The sequence below is a fragment of the Lepisosteus platostomus genome, chromosome 2 (genome assembly GCF_059453375.1).
Source record: "Lepisosteus platostomus isolate fLepPlt1 chromosome 2, fLepPlt1.hap1, whole genome shotgun sequence".
In the NCBI taxonomy this organism is placed as follows: Eukaryota; Metazoa; Chordata; class Actinopteri; order Semionotiformes; family Lepisosteidae; genus Lepisosteus; species Lepisosteus platostomus.
In genome coordinates this window covers 64,364,824-64,386,593 of record NC_142612.1, presented here as the reverse complement: position 1 = coordinate 64,386,593, position 21,770 = coordinate 64,364,824, and the positions used below count along the sequence as shown (strand labels likewise).

The window sequence follows — 21,770 nt, the reverse complement described above, 5'->3', positions numbered from 1 at the left end:
AGAGTGCATGTGTGTGCGTGCATGTGTGCACAGAGCATGAGGGTGTATGTGTGTGCGTGCATGTGTGCACAGAGCACGAGGGTGTATGTGTGTGCGTGCACGTGAGAGTGTGTGAGCATGAGGGTGTATGTGTGTGCGTGCACTTGTGCACATAGCGCAAGGGTGTGTGCACTGAAAAATGTCTCCTGCCCAGCTAGTGACCTTTGGTCTGCACAATAACTGCACACTTAGTGTCTCAGTGCACCCGCATGTCTGTGGCTCCGTCTATCCAGCAGCATCCGTGTGCCTGCGGAGCACTCACCTTCGCTGTGCTGGGAGCCGGCGCTACCCCCTCCGCCCCCATAGCTGAAGGCTGGGTCATGCAGGGGGTGAGGGTTGTAGGGATGGGGGACGGGGTACTGGTAAGGGAAGGCCAGGGGCCACGGGGCTGCCCCGGGATGGGGTAGGGGGGCCAGGGTGTCCTGGTCCGACGCCCCACTGGAGCCATCGTGGTCGTGGAGAGAGAGATTGGCCATGTCTGTGAAAGAGGAAGGGGCGGGGGGGAGACGGAGAAGACAGCGAGAGGGAGAGGAGGGCGTTACTCACTGGCTCACTGAAAACCAACAGAATTAAGAGTGGCCTCTTCGAGGAGAGTGCAGGCACAAGTAGGGGGAGGGAAGACGAGGACAGAGAGAGGGAGGGGGAGACTCACTGCCACACAGATCCCCGAAGATGTAGTAGCACTGCTCGGAGAAGGTGATCTTGTTGACGGTGTGCCGGATGTAGCCGGCCTTCAGCAGGTTGCTGGCGTATTTCCTCGCCTCCCGTCGGTCTGTGAAACCCTCCACATGGTGATAGAGCCAGTCTACCACATCGGAGCCTGGAAAGAGAGACGGGACGAATGACTTAGGGGGTATCTAACCTAGGGGGTCTTCTTTGTTTACCTCTGCACCAGGACTCAAGAAAATACTTCCTCAGACGTCTGAAAAGTGGACAGATATTGCGAATGACACTTATATAATGGAAAGGGTAACATTCTCTTAATTTACACTCAGGAAGGTAAAGCAAATACTGGTTAACCTGAAAAAAATGTCCCATTACACAAGTCCACCCCTCTACCATCACATAATGTACTATGGTGTATAGTATGCATGGTTAAAAGACACAAGTACCCTTCCCTTATAAGATAAAGTATTAATGCATCGGCTTTAAGTTAATTTAAATAACGCTGATCAGGTAAAAGCAGGAGTAATCGCAAAACTTGCAGAAATCAGCTAAAATTAACAACGTGAATCCCTCCTCTGCCTCCAGCCCGCACTTCTCTCTCTGCCTGTGTAATCAACACGCCCCGCTGTAATTAAAAGGGCACTAAAACTATCAGGAAGCCTGTAAAGTCATCTCCCCACACTGCAGACACAGAACCTGGAACGTTCGTTACCATATAAAATCAAGACCCTGTTAAGAAAGGATGCTGGATAGTGGGAACTGGGGAAGACGGCAGAGAGATGCTCACACACTAGCGAGATTCATCTTCATCTAGTCTACTGTGCCGCCGATTGTTTAGTTGAGCTTAACAGCCTTCAGCTCGGTTTCACCCCTCTCTGCTCTTCTTTGATAGCAGACCCCGTCGGCCAGAACGAATCGGCAGTTATGAAGTTCACCATGTTAAATTTGCAGGACTTCGAGACCCTGCTCTAGTTCTGAAGTGTTACTGTAAATTAAACCGAAATGATGGTGGAGGGAAAAAAACCCAAGAAACCCCGTATGCACATCTTACACGGGGAAGTTAAAAAGAAGAGCTCGTCAGACGTGGCTCCAGCCTGGGCCGGGCCAGTCGTCCTCTCTGGCCGGGGCTCTCCGAGCGGTGCTCCCATGAGGGAACCCGTGAGTGTAGCTCCTTCAGCACTCATGGGGAGAACCGACGCACTGCCCACTGGCAATGCCGGCTGAGGGGGGCGCTACTGTGCCACAAGGGAGGATACCCTGGGCTGACCCCACCGACCTGGCAGCACTCCCAGGGAAGGGAGAGTCACAGAGACGGAGGGGGAGCAAAGCGAAAGAGAGACGACAAGTACCTATGAAGGCGTTGGGGATGGTGATCTTCAGCCACATCCTGTCTCGCACCTCCAGGCCGGACTCGGGAGAGGCCATCGCCTTGGCAACAGTGGCCATGTCGCTGTGGATGGACAGGTGGAAATCGTCGAAGCCTGCGGGACGGGGGACAGGGGTCAGACGGGCTCATGGGTACCGTGAGACTGGAGCACTGTCCCCCAGCACCGCACTGTGCTGCAGCTTCCAGTCAGTTGTACATCTTATAGGGATGTTCAGTAAGGGCTCCAACACAAAGAACACTGCCAGGATGGTCAGTAGCAAGTTGTAGCAAGCAGTTGTGGATGAGTAGAAACAATGTTATAATGTGAATGACTAACCACACTCAGCCCCAGTGCAGCATGAAGCTCTTCTTGATGAAGGATTCAACCCTTGTGGCCAAGCATGCAGAGTTGGGGGGGGTTGTCGAACCCTCTACTGTTGTCTTGACTACAGGGATAACCGGACACCCTTTCTCAAAAGCAGCATCACTCGGCTAATATAGGACTTCCCAAGATTAATCAGGGCAACTTTAATCCTTAGCTGACATTTACTAGTGAAAGACATAAGTCTTGGTGATCTCACATTTCTGCAACATTTTACGGTGGCCAAGCATGGTGCAAAACACCTTGGCCAGACAGCGCTGAGAAGAGGCAGGCCGACCCCAGCCAGACTGGCCAGGTCAGCTGGCCAACTGAAAAACTGCCCCAGAAATGAGGCATCAGCCACTAGAATGGCCGGGATCTGTGAAAACGACCAGAGATCACTTGTGGTCGCTGGGGGGCAGAGGTGTTTGAGACAAATCAGGAGGCCTGTTTTTGCACAGCATTGCAGGCAGCAGGAACAGACTGACCTGAAACCGTTGAAATCCGATTCATCCATCCATTATTCAAATGATCTCGGTGATTTTCTGTGATCAGTAACCTGGCTGTGATCAGGCCAGTGCGCTCAATGAGCTAGATGGGCAGACGGCCCCTTGTCCACAGAAACCCTTCTCATGCTGCGAAGGGGGATGGAGGGTATGAGGGGCACAGCAGGTCACGGTGACAGCAGGGCAACAGGAAGCAGCACAGAAACCCGGCACGGACAGGAGAGCGGGTCTACGTGTCAGCGGGCGCAATTAACAGAGTGGTCAAGTGTAACTGGGCGAATGTGTGTTAATGTATCAGTGTCCGCAATTAATGGTGCGATTGAGTGTTTTAATAGGGAGAAGGAGTGTTAATGAATCACTACCTGCAATTAACGGAGTGTACAATTGTTACCAGGTGTGCTAAAGGGAAACTGCAGTCCCAGTTTCTCAGCGATATGTAATGCGATATGCGATTGAATAAGTACAGGTTGTGCAGCAGACATTTCACCGCAGAAATGTTAACTCTGCATGCAGATCACGCTGGAACAAGTAAGTTGTACTTGTCTCGAAATCGAGAGCAATATTTCTATTGGATTAGAAGAGACAGCTTCACAAGCCTGCTTGTTTACGATGTCACTGGGCCACATCACCGCAGGTTTAGTTGTCTCATTCTGAATTGCAGAACATGGCACTGCACAGACCTGGAAATCATGCCTGTTTTGGGATATAAATTGGAGGCGTGTACAAGTTACTATACAGATTATACTTCTACTGTGGTTTGAAATGCATTCAATGCCGATTCCTTCTAACCCTGGAATAGAAAAACAATGTTGCAGTTCCCTGCTCCTGAGTTAGTCAGCCAGTGGCGGAGTGTATGAATGTGTGTTTTTGAATCAGGGTTGGCGGGTGAACGAGTGTGTTAACAAGTCTTACCAGGTCTGCTGGTAAGTGAACAAGAGGGTGTCGGAGTGGAAGTGTGAGGGGCGAGCGAGCCCCTCGATGGGGGGACAGAAGCGCGGCGCTCTCTCGGCCGCGGGGAGCCAGGCAGCGCAGGGACGCCACGACACTTACGCTCGGTCTCTGGGATGGAGCTGGTGATGGAGGAGCTGGTGGAGGTGATGGTGCTCATGGAAGGGCTCATACCGTACACCGGGTAACCCCCCGTCATCGCCGCCGTGTGGGACACCCAGGCTGCGGGGTCTATGGGCCGGATCGGCTCGCCTGAGGAGAGGGCGAGGGAGACCCGTTGGAGGGATGCAGAGGCCGGTAGAGGCAGACAGGAGGTCAAGGGAGACGGATACCGATTTCACTGGGGCACACAGAGCCAGTGATCTGACATTTCTTGGGCTGGGGGAGGAGCAAGGTGCACTGCACACCCACCACACAAGCAGGTGCCTAAAGACCTCCACAGTCTACCTGCACAAATACAGAAGCTTGTGTCTTCCTGAAAACGCATGCAGATGCATGGCCAAACGCAAACTGGCAACCTTGGTCAGATTTTCTGACTACCCAAGCAGCACCACAATCACATCAACACAACACTATTACACGAGTAGTGAGCAAAAACGCGTCAGTTCAGCCACTCCCGACCTAGAAACCAAACGGGTCGATCTGTATTGCTCAGAAGATCCCGAGAGCACCAAGTATAGCAGCTCGGTCAGACTAGATCTCAGTTGATTAATATCACTAGATTCCAGACTAGATCCCTGTGGTGCAGCCAAGCAGTGCAGGAAGCACAGGAGGCAGCGGGGTACCTGTGTGGGGGGAGCAGTACACCACATAGCCGACCACTGTGGGGGGGGGAAAGATCGGTCAGCACTGCCCAGTCAGGGCCTCCCACAGTCCCCAACACACACACACTCATCACAATCATCCCAGCTCCAGCCACAATCACACACCACATGAGCGTGTGTTCACGTGTGGGCGTTGTGTGTGCCATACGTGTTAAAGGCGAGGGTGTCTTGCACTCACTCCTGGGCAGGGTGAAGCAGCCTCTTGGATTGGGGTCCCAGCACTTGGCCACAGTCAGAGTGATGGGTCTGTGAACAGACAGCACGGAAAGTGACAGAGGGCCAGGACCGAGGCCTGACACCTCCTTCACTCACACATAGACCAGGGCCATTCGAACCCTCACTCGCCACAGAACAAGCCACAGAATAATCAAGACTCCTCACCCCGAGTGTGCATGTCTGGGTGTGGGTGTCAGTGTGGTGATCTCACCCTGGTTTGTGCACGATCTCCCGCAGCACTCTCACTGCATCATCGTTACTCATGTTCTCGAAGTTGATATCGTTCACCTGGAGGGCACAAAGAAAAAATACATATATCATCACCAAATGACCTTCACTCGACTCTCAGCTCCCCCGCCTGACCTGTCTCTCGCATGCATCACTTGCATTTAGGCCACACCCACTCCCTCACTGCCCCTCCTCTACCCTTCCAGTACAGTCGTAGAAACCCCACCCCTCCCTTTAAGACACACCCACCCTGGAGCCCCACCCACACTCTCTCACCCGCCATGGAGTCCTGCCCACACTCATCTCCAGCTCTCTATATCCCAGCCCCTGGCCCTCACCTGCAACAGCATGTCTCCCGGCTCTATCCTCCCATCCGCCGCCACAGCGCCCCCCTTCATGATGGAGCCGATGTAGATGCCCCCATCTCCACGCTCGTTACTCTGGCCCACAATGCTGATGCCCAGGAAATTGTATTTCTCTGCAGACAGAGAGACAGCTCAGACAGGTCCGCCTGGTAAGCAAAATACGAAATACCAACCAGTAGACGGATGTGTGTAATGTACTCACCCATGTTTAAAGTGACAGTGATGATGTTGAGAGACATGGTGGAGTCCGTGATGCTGCTGAACGAGGAGGACTGGAGGGGGAGAGAGAGGGCGAGAGGAAATCAAATTTCATTTTTGAGTTTCTCACCCAGAATGTGTCTGAATATCTGACCACCTGACAACAGACACACCCTCCATCACAGCATCTGAACACATGTCTGAGAGTCTGTCCAAATGTCTGAGTCTCTGTTCGGCAGTTCATCAAAGCATTTTCCCCCAAGTCCTTGCCCGTGTATCCGGCTTTCCTACCCTCTCCATGCGTGGTGCCTTGGGTTTCCGGCGCCGGCGGCGGTGTCGTCTCATGAGCCGTGAGGAGCTACTCTGCTCTGTGGAGCTGCTGAACCTGGGGAGGCAGTCAAAGGTGACATCAATGGCGTGACATCACTCAACGCTATGACATCACTAATTGTGCAAATGAGAACTCAGCATGTGAGCGTTTTAGGTTAATGAGGAGGGAACTGCACCAAAAACTGAATTACAGTAAATTAGCAGTGAACTGGTATTAGACTTCACGCCAAAGTAACAATGCAGCCAGGGGGACAATTGAAAAGCCACAGGAATCCAAAGTAATGCAGATGCATGGATGGAGAGCTGGTCAGCAAACAGGAAACAGCACAGCACCACGAGGGGTACCGCAAGGCTCCCCTTTGGTCCCTTTGTCCTCAAACCAATCCCAGTTGCGAGAACATTCTTCACAACCAGCATTGCACAGAATGCACACGTGCAGGTTTAAATCTACTCAAAGAAAAGGAATGATCCGCCTGTGAACCAGCTTCGGGACCCTTGTGCCACCGGCGCAGGAGAGAGGAAGACGCTGCACCTGACTCCGGGAGACACGCGGTCAAGCGATCCCCTCCAGCTCCTACCGCCAGCCCCAGAGCGAGGGCACTCGAGCTCTCCCCGATAACACCGACCGTCACAGCAAACCCACTCGCCTACAGCAAGAATAACTGACCCACGCCCCCGGGGAACCCCGCTCCCCGGCCAGCAGCGATGGAAGGCCCTGCACTCCCAGCCCTGGGGTGTGTCACCAGGGCAGAGCAGCAGGGGGCACCAGGAGCGCGGACGCCTTACCGGCTGGCCGAGTCGTCTTCCTCAGAGTCGAAGAAGCTGGTGGTCTCCAGTTCACTGCTCATCAGCGTGGAGGAGCTCTCGTACCCGCCCAGCTCCTGCCGCCTCTCCGGCCGCGTGTGGCCATTCACCCGTGGCCCTGCAGGGGGCGACAGACAATGCAAAGCTCAGAGGAGAGCATAAGAGTGAGCTCTGATCGATTACTTCCTGTGTATAGAAAACAAAGGTCATACTACTGAGTGATCTACAGTCACAGTACAGGAGACCAGTCCCGTTACAGAAGGGGCTACAGTCCCAGTACAGGAGACCAGTCTCGTTACAGAAGGGGCTACAGTCCCAGTACAGGAGACCAGTCTCGTTACAGAAGGGGCTACAGTCCCAGTACAGGCCAGCAGTAACAGGTGTGTGAATCTGGTATGTTATGTACAGTGCTGGATAATGCAGTGAACTCGCTGGACGCTGGCGATCGCGGGCTGGAGGGCGGAACAGAGCACTTCGCTTACCGTGATCGTGCCCATCTCTCCGCCGGGGCCTCTCCTTCCGCAGGGACACCACCGACTCGGTCTCCGTCTCATTGTCCAGATTGTCCTGACTGCCCACAGCATTCGCACTGAGAGAGAGCAAAAGAGCACCAGGACAGGGATCAGGGCCACATCTGGGCACGTGCTGTATCCATACCAACACGGGAACACCAGCCTGCTGGATAACTCCCTGCAGACCTTCCGGACAACAGAAATAAAGAGACGTGCGGAAAAGAAACCAAGGTTACGGCCTTCAGCTCAGAAGCCTCAAGAGGGAGGATAATAAACCACTTTCCTCAGAAACTACAACTACAATTCTACATGAACATACAAAAACATAAAAAGTAACAAAAATCATCATCTTTACTGCACTGCCCGGGAAAGCATGTACAGGATTTGTTCTGCAGTGGGAGATATTTGTGGGTGTTTTCTAGGTTTTCCCAACTCTGAGCCTCTGCTATCAGGGGCTGTATTCTCCCCGATGGTGTTTGCAGATGTGCAGCCGTGGAAACGCAGCTCTGCTGCAGCAGCGTGGAAGGAGATGTTTCTGCAGCAGCTGCACACAATGAAAGCCACAGAGCAGCAGAGTTCATAGATGTTTTGTATTGTCCTGACATCGTGCCCTGTTTTGAGTGAAGAGCTCTAGACAGGGTGTGCCAGGAGTGTGTGTAGGGAGGGGCTGTTTGTCCCCAGGACACTCGTAACTACAGCCTCCAGGGGGTCTGAGTGTCATTGCTGCACAGTGACACAGCCTGCCACTAGAGGGAGACAAACACCACACGCGTAGCCCCGCATAGAGGCTCAGGTGGCTCACAAATCTGTCAAACCCACAGCCAACCAGGCAGCGACCAGCTGCCAGGCAGAACTCCAGCAACACAGATAGCCACAGAAGAGCAGACAGGGAAAACGGCGCTTGTGACAACATTCTCACCACTGAGGCTCCTGACTACAGGTTGAAACACTCCAGGTCAGCTTCCAGACACTGCCTCATGTAGGGCTCAGCAGAGCACAGAATATGAGCCTGAGGAATAGAGCTGGAAATCCTCATTTTTCCCCCCAAGACCCATCCAGATCAGGCAATCTGAACCTCGTAATCTAAGCAAGGGCCACCAGCACTGGGATGTTGCAACCCCTGATGAAAACCAAGTCGCTTCTGTAGGTGTGTTAGTGGACCAGTAGGTGGTGCTCTTCCCTCCAGACTAGAACTCCCTAGCATGGTGATTGGGGACCACTGCGCTGTGGGATGTTGCAACCCCTGATAAAAACCAGATCGCTTCTGAAGGTGTGTTAGTGAACCAGTAGGTGGTGCTCTTCAGTCCAGACTAGAACTCCCTAGCATGGTGAATGGGGACCACTGCGCTGTGGGATGTTGCAACCCCTGATAAAAACCAGATCGCTTCTGTAGGTGTGTTAGTGAACCAGTAGGTGGTGCTCTTCCCTCCAGACTAGAACTCCCTAGCATGGTGAATGGGGACTGCTGCGCTGTGGGACAGCATCCTTCAGATGAGTAGTGAAACCACAGTCATTAGAGATCAGATGGTATTGATCGTAAGAGCAGGTCTATCCCCAGTGTGCTAACCCAGAGTTTAGTGAAATCAGTCTGGCTTCGCCAAGTTTTCTCCTGAACTCCACTGGAGAAGCCATTTGCCACCCCTCCACCAGTGGGGCTGCAGGTGCAGAAAGGCAGGGAACCCAGGCTGCTGCAGACACACACGCAGGTAAGCGCAGCACGTACACAGACAGAGGGACAGACGACTACTCACTGGAAAGACGGGGGTCTGGAGTCTCCTATGCCCCCAGTCCTCTCGATCGGAGGGGGAAGGTCCGATTGGCTGTCGGCACAGACCGAGCCCCCATCCGAGTGTGACCCATCAGCCGACACCAGCTGCGGACAGAAAGACAGGAAGACCATCAGACTAACGCATCCGGAAACTGGGGGACAGGAAGCCCCAGAGCTTCGACTGCACCTGGCTTGTCCCGTCCTTCCTGACGGCTCGTTCAGCCCTGCGCTGCGGCCTGCTCACCAGTAGACACCCTGGGGGACACCAGCGGTCCACGGAGAGGAGCTGCGCAGAGCAGACACACAGCTCCCCGCCTCCCTCACCCAGGAATGTGCCATTTGCCTGTTTGTTTTCCTGCACAGATTCAATGTTCTCATTAGCCTGCGATATTCTGGGAGCGGCATCGGCATCCTGTGACTCCAGTTAGCTAACTCAATCAGGCGGCTCTGCTGGGGGGGTTCTCCCCCCCCCCCTCTGTTCTGACCACTCTGCAGACAGGCTAGTTAAAAAGTTCTCTGGTTTGCAGACAGACCGATGCAATTTCACATTGTGGCCACCAGGGGTCTCCTTCTCCCTGGTTGCTCGTCGCCCTGGTCAGGCGGCATGTTCAGCAGTTTTGAAACCCCCCAGCAGTGCTCTAGTATGCGTGTTTGAGAGTGTCCCAGTGGGTAAGGTAGTGCTGTCAGGCTTGTGCTGGGGCCTGTGGGTTTTAGCAGTGCTGTCCTGAGGGAGGCTGGTGGCACTGTGGCTCAGGGCTGAGCGCTTCAAGACAGCCAGCTGTTGGAGCTCTTCTCTAGGCTCAGCAGGGCTGTACAGAGGTGGGAGTAACCACTAGTTCACTTTTCTCTTCTGTATGTTTAACCAGTGGGTATTGGCCTAATTCAGCCCTTCACAATGGTTCAGAAAGGAAATGGAAAGAGAGAAACTACTTCTGTCTTCCTGCCCCGGGTCCTGCAAGAACCAGCCGGAAAAGATCCTTGGAACAACAAGGCAGGAGCTCCCTGAAGTCCGACTGGTCTAATGGCCTTCTGTGGTTCACACTCTCCTTCAAGGTGCACCCAGTCCCCCCAGTGCTCTGTGGGGTGTCCGGCCACACGCAGGCACCGGAAAAGGGGGACACAGCAAGGGTCCGAGACTAAAATACGACACACGGGTTTCTAGAAGAAAAATTCCATGTATGAGACACGGTATCAGCAGTCTTACAGGACGTTTCGTCTCTTCAGATACTTGCGCAAGTGGTGGTCAGTTCTCAGAAAGAAATCCAGCATGAAGGTTTCACTGCAAGATTACACAACACTACAACACTACGGAGACACCGCGCGGGCCTGCTGGAGAGGGGAGCTGGTCGTGCTGCAGCAGCACGGGGGACAGGAAGAAATCGGACCCGCCAGCTCACCGTGACCGCCCATCTGATCCAGACAGCCCATGTTAGAAGCTCAGAAAATGCGAGCAGGAAGGGTTGTGATTCGTCTGCAATACCAGCGCTTGCAGATAGGTGACTTTAGTTTGTATCAGCCTGTGTGCGTTTTCCAGTCTGGATAACACACATTTCCAGGCTCCAAGACTCGTCCTGTTCTTCTTCAGGGAGTACCTGGCAGCTGGAAATTAAAAAGAGGTCTGAAAAGCAGGGCTCCATCTGGGATACAAGTCAGGATGACAGGAGTGGGCTAACACAATTAACACACTCACAGTACAGAGGAGCGTGCAGACACTTGTGCACTCACACGCATACAACAGTCTGCCACAGCCCCTGCCTGGCCCTCTGTCCAGTGTGCGAGAGAGAGAGAGAGAGATGCGGACCAGCTGCACTGTAATTGACAAACACTCGCAGGCAATTAACCCAGAAACGCTAAGCTCAGGACAAACAGAGACCGTGCCATGACACTGGGGGAGAAGTAAAGAGAGAGAAAGGGGACATTAGACTCACCACGTAACCCATCTAGCTCGTTTGCTTTTTCAGTAACTCGTTAATCTGAAGCTCCTACTTATCTGCTTCTTAAAATAATATAGGGTGCGCATGTCAACAACAGGGCTGGACAACACCCCCACAACCCTTAACCAAAAAGTACTAAATTCCAAGTGAGCGTGGATGTTCTGTACCTCATCCAGGAAATTGCTGGCTCAGTCTGATCCTCCACATTTTATACAACCCTGTTAGATGTTCTAGGTCCTGCTGAGCTTCATGCAGCAGAGAATGTGCACCCTTGTTTCATTGTCTCTGACACCCTCAGCCAACCTGTAGTTAACCTGTAACAAAGGAATTCTGGGAGGGGCCGCTCACTGCTCTGGTGCAACTCCATGACCAAGGGTCAGAGTCCTGCAGGGTCTACAAGCAGTTTTCAATTAGCAGCTGATTAAAAGCTAAAAAAAGAGTGTCTGACTTCCCATCCAGATAATTAGTTTGATTAAGTAAGATCAGAGGGCCCCTCGAGGTCTGGAGCTGCCTGTCTCTAGACTAATGACCGACCTATCAGACAGGCAGCTATTAAACATGGGGGAGGCACCACGATGCACCCATCACCGGCCTTCACACGTGCTGAGAAGCAGCTGTGAAAGCATCAGGATAGTTTAGACAGGATTAAACAAACATGGTGTCCAGTTCAGCTGGGCCGGACAGGTGGGTTTTTCAAAATGTCAACCTCCCCACCCCCCACCCGCAAAGTGGCAGCGGAAGAGGGTCTGCAGGGTCACCCCGCTGCGAGCGGACGGGACCCCAGAGAGGAGGGGGTGGGGCACGCCACTCACCCAGGACACAACCCGGCCGTTGAAACAGGGCAGCTTGGCGTTGTCATCCGAGATCTCCTCCTTCACCACCCTGAAAGAGAGAGAGAGCGAGCGAGAGCACAGGTCAGGTCAGCCATCACAGCCACCCGCACGGAGGAGGGAGAGCCAAAATGTTTTCACGCAGCGGGAGGAGGCTCGAGCATCACTTGCGGTCTGGCAGGAGGGACGCGGCTGACTGATGGCGAGCCGGGGCCGGGTTCGACGCAGTTGACAGAACACAAGCCGAGTGGGTCCGCAAGAACTCCACATCGCCGCGCGCCGGGCGGACACCAGAAGGACTTGCTAGGTGGCTCTATCTTGTCACGTGACGGAAGGGGTTCGCAAAAGGCTCTGCACCAGGATCCACAACAAGCAGGCGTTCGCCAGGATCAAAGAGACTCGATCACCGTCCAGGAGGCAAGAGCTTCTTGCTTCCGTTGCCTCATCTTTACAGCACTGTCAGCTCTTCCCAAACACGCCAACCCGGCAAAAATGATCAAGAGGCACCTAGCTTTCCTTTTTAATTTTGTGACCAAAAGCGGTTTGAAAAGGATTCCTTGTTATTTATTTATGTGGGATCTTTTGCCAATTCATTTACAAGAAATCCCCCCCCCCCACCCCAATCATCCAAGGAAAATTTAGTTTTTTCTCATGGAGGGCCTGCGGAGAAACGCAAAATCCACCGAGCACCAATGACTCTGGTTAAATTAACGACCCGCCTCGGCACACGCACGTTACCGCAGCACAGGTCCGCGCGCGCTGCACACGCACGCCGCAGCGCAGGGGAACAATACAGCACAGCCCCAAGCGCACAGGCCCCGCCACTTGAAAGCGCGACCAGCGGAGCAGTATTTGACAGCAGTGCAAAGCAAACAGTGAGGCGCACACCGTGAAACCCCCCCCCCTCTTAACGACCCTCACAGCTGCTTCGTGAAAAGGTGGTGACCCCACGTGACCCCCCGTTCCCATGGAAACCCGCTGCAGCCTGTCAGCCGGGCCTACAGGGACAGCTGTGCAGCACAGAGCAGTCAGGGGACCGAGCAGGGGGGGAGGAACAATAAAAACACAACGCACGACACGCTCTCTGTGGGGAAGCAGAGCGGAGCAGGGTGCGCACACCAGCCCGAGGTCAGCCTCTGCGTTGTGACCCCCCCACCCTTGGGCTGGGAGTGGTTCCTGTGTCCCGGTCCCAGTTCCTTTCCCATTTAAATCTGACTCCCAGGTCAGTGGTACAGACAGAAGGCTCTGGACTCTTTAGAAGTCCAAATGGGCCTACATACAGCCAGAACCACCTGGAATACTGGACTTCTGCTCACTGACTTCCCTTGAATGTGTGGAACTCACAAAAGAGCTAGACACAGGCCTGTCTTCAGATCAAGAACTTCAGCTGCAGGGCTTCTGGGACTTTTATCAATATTGCTTTGAGACAACAAAAGCCATTGCAGAACAATCCCATTACAATAGGAGCTACAGTCCCAGTACAGTCCTTTTAGAATAAGAAATGATATCGAAAGCCCAGAGGAAGATTCAGGAAGCAATGAACAAAAACTACAAGGCTATCACAAGAGTGATAAAGGCTCAATTCAAAATAAGTCCTTGGAGTATTTCCTCCACAGGGTCATGTTTATAGAAGCCAGCAGCAAGATGGCGTCAGTGCGAGTGCGTCAACACAGCGCCCTGCGCCACTGCGGACTGAGCAAACACTGAGAGACCAGCGGGCCACACAGACGCAGCTCAACACTCGCGTCAGTTACACACACCTGAACACCGAAGCCAACTCAGAAACTGAACACACTGCCAATTCAAACCAGAGGGAAGTGGAGGGTAGCGGCCCGGGGTCACGTTGGAGCCCCTTCTCCTGGCGAACAGCGACACCTGCCCGAGCTCTCGGACCCAGGACTCTGGGGGCGCTGCTGTATCAACACACCGAGACGTGCGAACTCACTCGCACGTCAGCGGCCTGAGAAACAGACTTTTCCAAGCCGTTACATGTGTAAATAAACAATATGAAGAAAGCACTTAGAAGTAACTGTCATCAGCCAAACTAAACACTACAACTGGCTCCATTTCCAGGCAAATTACCAAACACCCAGCCCCACCCTCCCCACCAGCACACACACTGCAGGGAGGGGTAAGGGAGAGAGACAGACAGGACTCCAGCGGGAGGGGGGATGGTTAGAGAGATAGACAGGGCCCCAGCAGGGGTGGGGGGCAAGAGAGAGACAGACAGGACCCCAGCAGGAGGGGGGTGGTGGTAAGAGAGATAGACAGGGCTCCAGCAGGGGTGGGGGGCAAGAGAGAGACAGACAGGACCCCAGCAGGAGGGGGGTGGTGGTAAGAGAGATAGACAGGGCCCCAGCAGGGGTGGGGGGCAAGAGAGAGACAGACAGGACCCCAGCAGGAGGGGGGTGGTGGTAAGAGAGATAGACACGGTCCCAGCAGGGGTGGGGGGCGAGAGAGAGAAAAAGAGACAGCACCCCGGCAGGAGGGGGGAGTGGGGGGGTAAGAGAGACACAGTCCAAGGAAACATGGTGACAGGACAATGGTCTACTCCAGCTTCTACCAGCTGTGCTCCTTTATTTTTTCATCTTTCCACCCAAACCCCCCCAACCCCACAACCAGGGGGCTGCCAAACCTCACGCAAGCAAGCAGGTGCCGCTCTCCCAAACAGGGGCTCCACAGAGCAGCACACTCGTACCCACAGCACTGCCCCCAGACCCCCTCCTGGACTCACTTCAAAGACGGTGCGAAAGCCCACAGGAGCCTGTGCTGCAGCCGGTAAAACCTGGAGCAGACTGGGCTGCTGCACGGCGGGAGTCTCAACCACCGGCTTTGTGGCTTCGCGGCTTAGGGGAATCTTCACATTTCGGGCGGAGATTAACAAACAAAACTATTTATAAAGTCATCAATAATGCACCTTCCGCAGAGAAGCACGCTGTTAGCATCTGGCACTCTGGTGGAAGGAGGCAGGAGAGAGGCTGAATCTGAGCACACACGTGTTAAAAGAAGTGGTTTCACCACCGTGGAGGAGACAGGAGAGGTGTGGATCACATCAGGGGGATGAACCCGACCCCGTCAATACTGGGGTAGGTTATATAACACTACTAGATCTCCACTGGTCTCTAAGCAATGCAGTTAAGCTGTGACCTCGGGCACACAGGCACGCCGAGACCCTCCATCTGATCTGGACTCAGACCGGACAGTTCCCGACCGAGCAGGACACGTTGGTATACCTACACACGTGCCTGCGGACCCTCACATGCCTCACCTCATCACGCCTAACTGAAACGCCAAGCTGCCTGGAAACAGATCTGGCAATTTAGATGATTAAAGATTCGATTTTCTTCTCCCCCCCCAAAAAAAAAAACAAACAGTCTTCCCCAGTGCTTACAGAGCCCCTTTCTCAAATATAGTAGCTCTGGAGGGGACACCTTCTCCAGTCCGGTCATCCCAAATATAGGCATACCTGCACGCGCACAGCCCCGAGCGCAGGCAGCTGCCGCCTGATGCGTTTTCCACGTGTGGCTGGAATGCGCGTGAGGGGTGGAGGAGGAGGAGGAGGAGGAGGAGGAGGGAGGGGGGGATTTCCAGACACGTCTTGGCCCCAGCATCTCCGATCTCAGTTCATTCGCAAAAACAAACTCCAGGATGGACTCGCAGTAACACTGCGTCCTGCTTCCTAGATGAACGAACCGCAAGGGTATTCCGGACAGGAAGCGCCCGGCTGAAGGCTTTGGGGAGGCAGTTTCCACAGAGCCGGGAGGGACGAGGGCTCGACGTCCAGGACTCGCGAGGAGCGGGAAAGCTGAGCTCTGCTCCCCCTGTGCTGGCGGCACCCGAGACGAGCTCTATTAACCCAGACAGAGGGCAAAAGTGCCCAAATGACCACAGGGGAGCGACCCGCACCCACCCCTGCCCCCAACGGGTACTGATGACCTGCGGGTACACGGGACGCCCCCCTGTGCTCCAAAGAGAGGGCTGGTCAACCCCGTGGGGCACTGAAACTGGCCGACAGCGCACGCCTGGAATTCCACTCGGCGCCCAGTTCTTTCAAGCAGCCTTGCAGGACATAAGTTATTATTCCTTTTCCTGGCCGGTTCTACCTCGTGAAACTGGATCTGTATCCTGGTCACGCCGCTGGGTGTGTGCCCGGGCTGTCCGAGCCCCACCGCGGAGGAACAGCTGCCTCAGCGCCCCGGCACGCCGACGCCACCGGCTAGCTGAAGGGCCGGGGCCGGGGCTCGGCTCAGGCGACGCGTGATCCCTCTGCCTCGGGCGCGCTGCCGCGGCACAGCGTGGCTCCGCGCCACGGGCTGATTCAGCTGCAGGGCAGAGGAGGGCTGGTTGCACGAGACCTGGCCCGACCGAAGGAAGAGAGAGGGGGTCTACCCCCGTCCCGCTGGAAACCCAACGAGAGAAACAGCTGGCGGAGAAGGGGCTCGGCCCACGCACTGGACGGAAACGGCCCAGAGCAGGCTCGCTGCATGGAAACACACCAGACTCCTGCTGTGCAGCAGTCTGAGCCGCTCCAAGCTTTAGCAGCTGCAGAGCTCTTGTAAACAAGCTAATGCCAGGTGCAGATTTGGAGCTTGGAAGCTGATTTTGAATAAATCTGCACAGACGCACAAAAGAAAAAATAACCTAAATAGACACCCTTTTTACTTGATCCATACAGGTTGCAAATTGGCCCAGAGTAAAACCTGGAGTGGATCAGACTGATGTGCAATGGGAGTCTGACCTTCCTGTGCATAAATATCACAAAGAGGACCTGCTGTTATAAGGGACAGTGCTCACCTTAAGTGGATTTGACTGTGGAAATGAATGCCCGATGAAAGAACATGATTTTCAGTTTACTGGGAAGAATTTTTTTGAGGGAGTACTAAGGTGCTCATTTCTCCAGTCTCTTCCCATTGCCAATGAAAACTGAATGGCTTTAACTGCAGTTTTCCCTGGTGGTTTGTTAAAACCCGAACATATGGTTGAGAAGACCTGCCGGTTCACCAAAGTGCTGACTGATCGGTACAATTCGATGGTCACCCTAACCCCCCGTGCCAATAACAGCAGGTCTGGTGGGAGGTATCTGATTGGGCCAGGTCCAGTATTTATGACACGCTCACTCGCAGTGGAAGGCAGTCGGACCGAGACGACGTCACCACACTGACCAATAGCAGCCGGTCATTGAGCAGAGACTGGCCCAGGGTGGCGAGACGAGCCGGGGGACAGGTGCTGCAGAGGCTCCGGCTCTAGACCCCCGATTCAGGGGCTCAGAGCGCAGCAAGTCACCCTCCCAGCAGCCCCCACTGGGTCAGCCCACCCTGCGCAAAATCCTGGACCGCAGTCCTGTGAGGAACGCTGAGCCCCGGGCCTCTGCACGTCCTGGAGGTCACCAGGGCACCAGTTTTATTCTTCAGTCCCTCTACAGGGCCAGGAAGACACGTTTTTCTTACATAGAGAGCAGCCAAATGCCTTGATAACTCTTTCCCTGAGAGGGGGACGACCCCCTCTCGTCTGCCCTCCCTCTTGGCATAGAGACAACCACTTCTCTCGGCTGCCCCTCCACGCAAAGACTACTGCCCCATCGCCTACCCTCTCCCAGACAACTACCCCCTCAGTACACCGCAGTGCTAGGAGAGCGAGTGTACTGGAGCTCTTTCTGGTTCTTGTTCTGCGCAAGCGTGTTAATTAGGGGCTCACCATCATCTCCGTCTCCATCACCCTCTCGCTGGGGAATCAAGTTACCCCCCCCCACCCCCAAGACAGCTCGTTAACACTGCCACCTTCAGACTAGCACTGCACTGCAGCCACTCACATCTTCACATCACAGAAACGGTTCTGCTGCAAGGGTCCAGTACTGACAACACCTTTCGTTTTTTTTTTTACCACTTTTCTACTCGATCCTCCTGCTGCTGGGGTTCAGAAGGTGTCCCACTGCCCTGCGCCACACGGTTTTCACAACACCCCGGCTAACTTCACAAGCAGCCCATACTGACATCCTCAGGGCTAGCGCAGGCAGACATTTTACACCCCCCCTTGGTGTCTAGAAACAAGGCACTACCCAAGTGCCTCCCCTTCAGGGCTGCCCTGTCTGCGCACTCCTCAGGCTAGGGCAGGTGGCTACACTCGGGATTGCTTCCACCAACCCACCCCCACCCCACCCCTACACACTGCTCTAGATGCCCTTATAAGTCTACCCTTTGCCCCCTCTGGGTGCTGTGCCAACCTCCCCTGCTCTGTTAACACCACCACGAGGCACTGCTGTGCCAGTATCCCAGCACTCCCCCTGGGCCCCTCTCTTCTTCATCAGCACTTCCCCTCTCACCATCCACTTCCGGGGCACGCTGTCAGGGTGACACCTGAAGGACTGGCAAGGCAGCTCCTACCGCCAGGGGGGCGATTTACAAAGGAGGACAGACAACAGCCGTGGGTCTGTCCTGCCCCCGGGAGAGTTCTCACGTCAAACGGAGGTGGGAATCTTGGGGCTGACCCGCTGAACTGAAGGGCAATGGGAACAAACGCCCCCTGGACCCCCACACAGGGCCCAGCAAGGCTGACCTTCGGAGAAGAGGCAGGCTCCCCCAGTCCTCTCTCTCTCTCTCAGCGGAGGTTCTGCTTGACCAGTGAGCCCAAACACTCCCTGTCGACTTCAACACAGAACCGTCACAACAAAGAGGGTCAGGCGTGCTCACAGGCACCGGAGAATTGATCGCCAACACTTCACTCATGGCCAACATGGCCGCCGAAAGAGGGACAGGGCGCGCCGGCCCTCAGGACAGACGAGCGAGGACGCAGGGATGGAGGTGTGGGTGCAGCTCGTCACAGGAGCAGCCCGCAGGTCTCTCACTAACACGCTGGCTCGCGTCAGGCAGATGAAAGCGGAGAAGAGAAGGAGCAGAAAGTAGGTCAGCCTCTTTTTTTTTTTACATCCCTGATTCAGAGGCCGAAAGCAAAACCACATTTTAGTGCGGATCCTCCAGTACCTCAACTCCACCGGTGACCAGCTCCGGTTACACAGCCCCTCACCAGCGCCTTCCACCAGCTCCCTACCGTTATTCACTGCTTTCTCTGCCAGCCAAATGAAACAATACAAGCAAACTCAAAGCAGTCCGGGCGTTTTTCAGATTTTAAATATGCCGCCAAGGTGCCAATAGCACCCTGAAGCCTGATCTCAGCAGAGGTTCATCAGGGTTCTCTGGCTCAGTAGAACGCCAAGTTAACGCAGTGAGTGGTGTTGGTGGACCAGCAGTCAGTGCTCTTGCCTCTGAACCAGAGCTCCCCACCCCAAAGCCCCAGAAAGTCACTGGGGACACTGGGCTGTAGGAGGTGCAGTCCTCCAGATGAGACAGACATCTGAGATGGACCAAACTGAGGTCCAGACTACATGGTCACGAAAGGATCCCTTGGCACTGTTCACAGACAGAGGGGTGTAGGTGTGGACACCCCAATGTCCTGACTTAAGTCCCTGCTGGGCCTGAACAACCTGACCTACCTCCAGCTCCCACACTCAAACTGGAGAAGACCCCGGGGGCCGCAGTATTTAAGAGTGGGAAGATGTAAAACGCTTGGGGTTCCTCTGCCATGAGAAGCGCTACACAACGGCAATTCATTTTCCCTGCGAGGGCTTCCTGCTCGTCTCCCAGGAGTTCCCGTCTTCCCCTGCAAGCCTGCTGCGGGAAGAGTGTCGGACACGGCACAGGCCTGCATCACTACCCCCTCGGCCCCAGGACGCCGGAGAAAAGAGCCGCAGCTGAGGTGGGACCTGCCGGCGGTCAAATTCCAGAACGCTCCCCCCTGTCCCGTCAGCAGCGGAGGCTGGAAATCCACCAAGGCTGGAATATTCACTAGTGTGAACCTGCCGAGGAGGTGTCGCCAAACAACCGTGAAAAAAATTCCGAGCTGCCCCCACACAGGGCACGGATGCCAACCAGCAAAGGCACCGCACTTCCCATAATTCCCTTCCGCTCTGAGAGGGAGAGCGTGAGGAAGCAGGGCGAGAAGGCCGGGCGGACGCAGGCAGTCCTGCCGGGAGCACACGGGGGAGGTTGTGGGCGCTCAGGTTGCCTTGAGCTTCCTGCCCCAGCGAGTCTCTCCCAGCTGTTTCCTAGACGATGGCAGCAACACCACGACCAGCTGACAGGCCAGCCCTCACCCCTCCAACAGCCGCAGGCACCAGGAGAGGAAAGAGAGGGGAAAAGATCTGAAGGGGAAGCCGTCACAGAAGAATCAAAGCCAGACCTTTTCGTTCCAGTCCCTGGCATCTCATCCCATAACCCCCCCCGTACCCTCCCTCCCTCCCTCTGCCGGGTGATTAAGAGGAGGTGTCGGATTACAGGCTAACAAGATCAGGGCCGGGAGCTCAGGGAGTTGCAGACGCGGGGGTTCACTTTGCAGGTTCACCGGGAGGCAAAGGGAGATTGACCCCAAGAGGGGTCAGCAGCAGAACTCAAGGACTCGGACTCATTAAAAGCCAATTTCCTCCTCGACCCGGAGAATTTTCCACCTCCGAGTCGGCTGCCAGGGCACCGCGCAGAGGAAGAGGGACTGGGATCTCTCCCGGCTCTGCCAGGATGGTACACGAGCCACGAGCTCTCGTTGGCTAAAGAGCCGTTTAACTTCTGTGTTCCTACGTTCAAGGACACACTAAAAGCAAGTCAGTTGAGCAAACAGTCCTTCTAAAAAAAAAAAGCTCAGTTTTAGTTGAAATTCCCCCGAACGCGTCAATGACATAACACTTGAGCAGTGCTTGACGCTGGCAGCAGCGTGGAGCAGTTAGACTGGCAGTCCTCACTGCTCTGAGCTCTGGCACTGTCCCTCTGCGTTCCTCCAGCTCACGATCTGCCACAGAGCAGCTCAGCACATGGAAGTCAAAAGCCTGATTAAAGGAAAAGGATCCTTCCTAATTATTTCTATATTATTTAATTGGGGCCTGGTGCAGAGTAGCCTGAGGCTCTTTGGTTTTCCGAGCTCTTAATTACTTAATTGGATGAATTACCGACTTCAGTGGCTTAATCCACCCCTGCATCCAAGCCTGCAGCCCAGCTGGGAAATTTCACTTCGAGAAGCCAGAGTTCACAGGGGCCACAGAGTTCGGTATTCTAGAGCCACAGCGTCTGGCTTCTGACCACACCCGTTCTCAGGGACATCACTGGTCATTTCTCTAATTACATTAAAAAAAAAGATTTCTCCTCCTCCTGCATTGACCAACACATGTAAATTCACTTATATTTGCTTTATGCCAAAGGAGAATTGGGAAGCTGTTTAGACGGTTCAGCTCAGCATTGTGAACAGCCTCAATTAATATTCATTCCCATTATCTGTTGCGAATGCAAGCTCTTCGAAGATAACACAACCCAGAGATGCTTCCTTTTCAGCGAAGCAGCGCTGTGTCCAGGGACAGGCCAGCGGACTGCGACAGCTCTGCTGTCCGTTGATGTCGAGAGTGTGACAGCACGCTGCTCCGATGGATGCGTGTAGCAGCTTTGCATGATGGGCCTGTGGTCAGCGCTGTGCCCAGGAGCCAAGGCTAAAGAACTGTACACGTACACACATTTTGTGAACGACACTCACACCAGGATATTTCGTTCTGGAAAGCCTGAATTCTATTAGCATTTAGTGCTTCTTTTACATCGTGAAGCTTGTTATTTGGACACCGCTCTTCATTAAGCAAGCAAAGAATCTGACCCCTCATTAAACCCTTCAGGGCACACCCTGCCCACAGGCATGACCATTTCACAGGCCTGACTGAGCCCAGTGCAGGGCCCGAGAGTCAACATGCTGAACACCACTTCTGGGAAGGTTTACCTGCTTCTGTAAGGGAGCATAAACAGAAGTAAATACTGCAGTGCGTAAAATTCTTATTGGAGTTTACTTATGTGGTG

At 54.4% G+C, this 21,770-nt stretch overlaps 1 protein-coding gene across 4 annotated transcripts in view; it reads right to left on the bottom strand.

The window, feature by feature from the left end:
- dvl3b (dishevelled segment polarity protein 3b) overlaps positions 1–21,770 on the bottom strand; it is a 29,220-nt gene that overhangs the window by 3,150 nt on the left and 4,300 nt on the right. For 2 of the 4 annotated variants that reach the window (XM_088612792.1, XM_088612807.1), the window contains exons 2-15: positions 11,878–11,947; positions 9,115–9,236; positions 7,334–7,440; positions 6,834–6,969; positions 6,009–6,102; positions 5,722–5,791; positions 5,493–5,632; positions 5,138–5,214; positions 4,889–4,956; positions 4,672–4,707; positions 3,989–4,138; positions 2,055–2,186; positions 692–859; positions 302–517 (exon numbers count right to left, since the gene is read on the bottom strand). In XM_088612792.1, the coding sequence (XP_088468918.1) occupies positions 302–517; positions 692–859; positions 2,055–2,186; positions 3,989–4,138; positions 4,672–4,707; positions 4,889–4,956; positions 5,138–5,214; positions 5,493–5,632; positions 5,722–5,791; positions 6,009–6,102; positions 6,834–6,969; positions 7,334–7,440; positions 9,115–9,236; positions 11,878–11,947 (1,586 nt within the window). Of the gene's footprint in view, positions 1–301; positions 518–691; positions 860–2,054; positions 2,187–3,988; positions 4,139–4,671; positions 4,708–4,858; positions 4,957–5,137; positions 5,215–5,492; positions 5,633–5,721; positions 5,792–6,008; positions 6,103–6,833; positions 6,970–7,333; positions 7,441–9,114; positions 9,237–11,877; positions 11,948–21,770 lie in introns of all 4 variants that reach the window. The other 2 variants (XM_088612798.1, XM_088612811.1) reach the window with 2 other exon arrangements.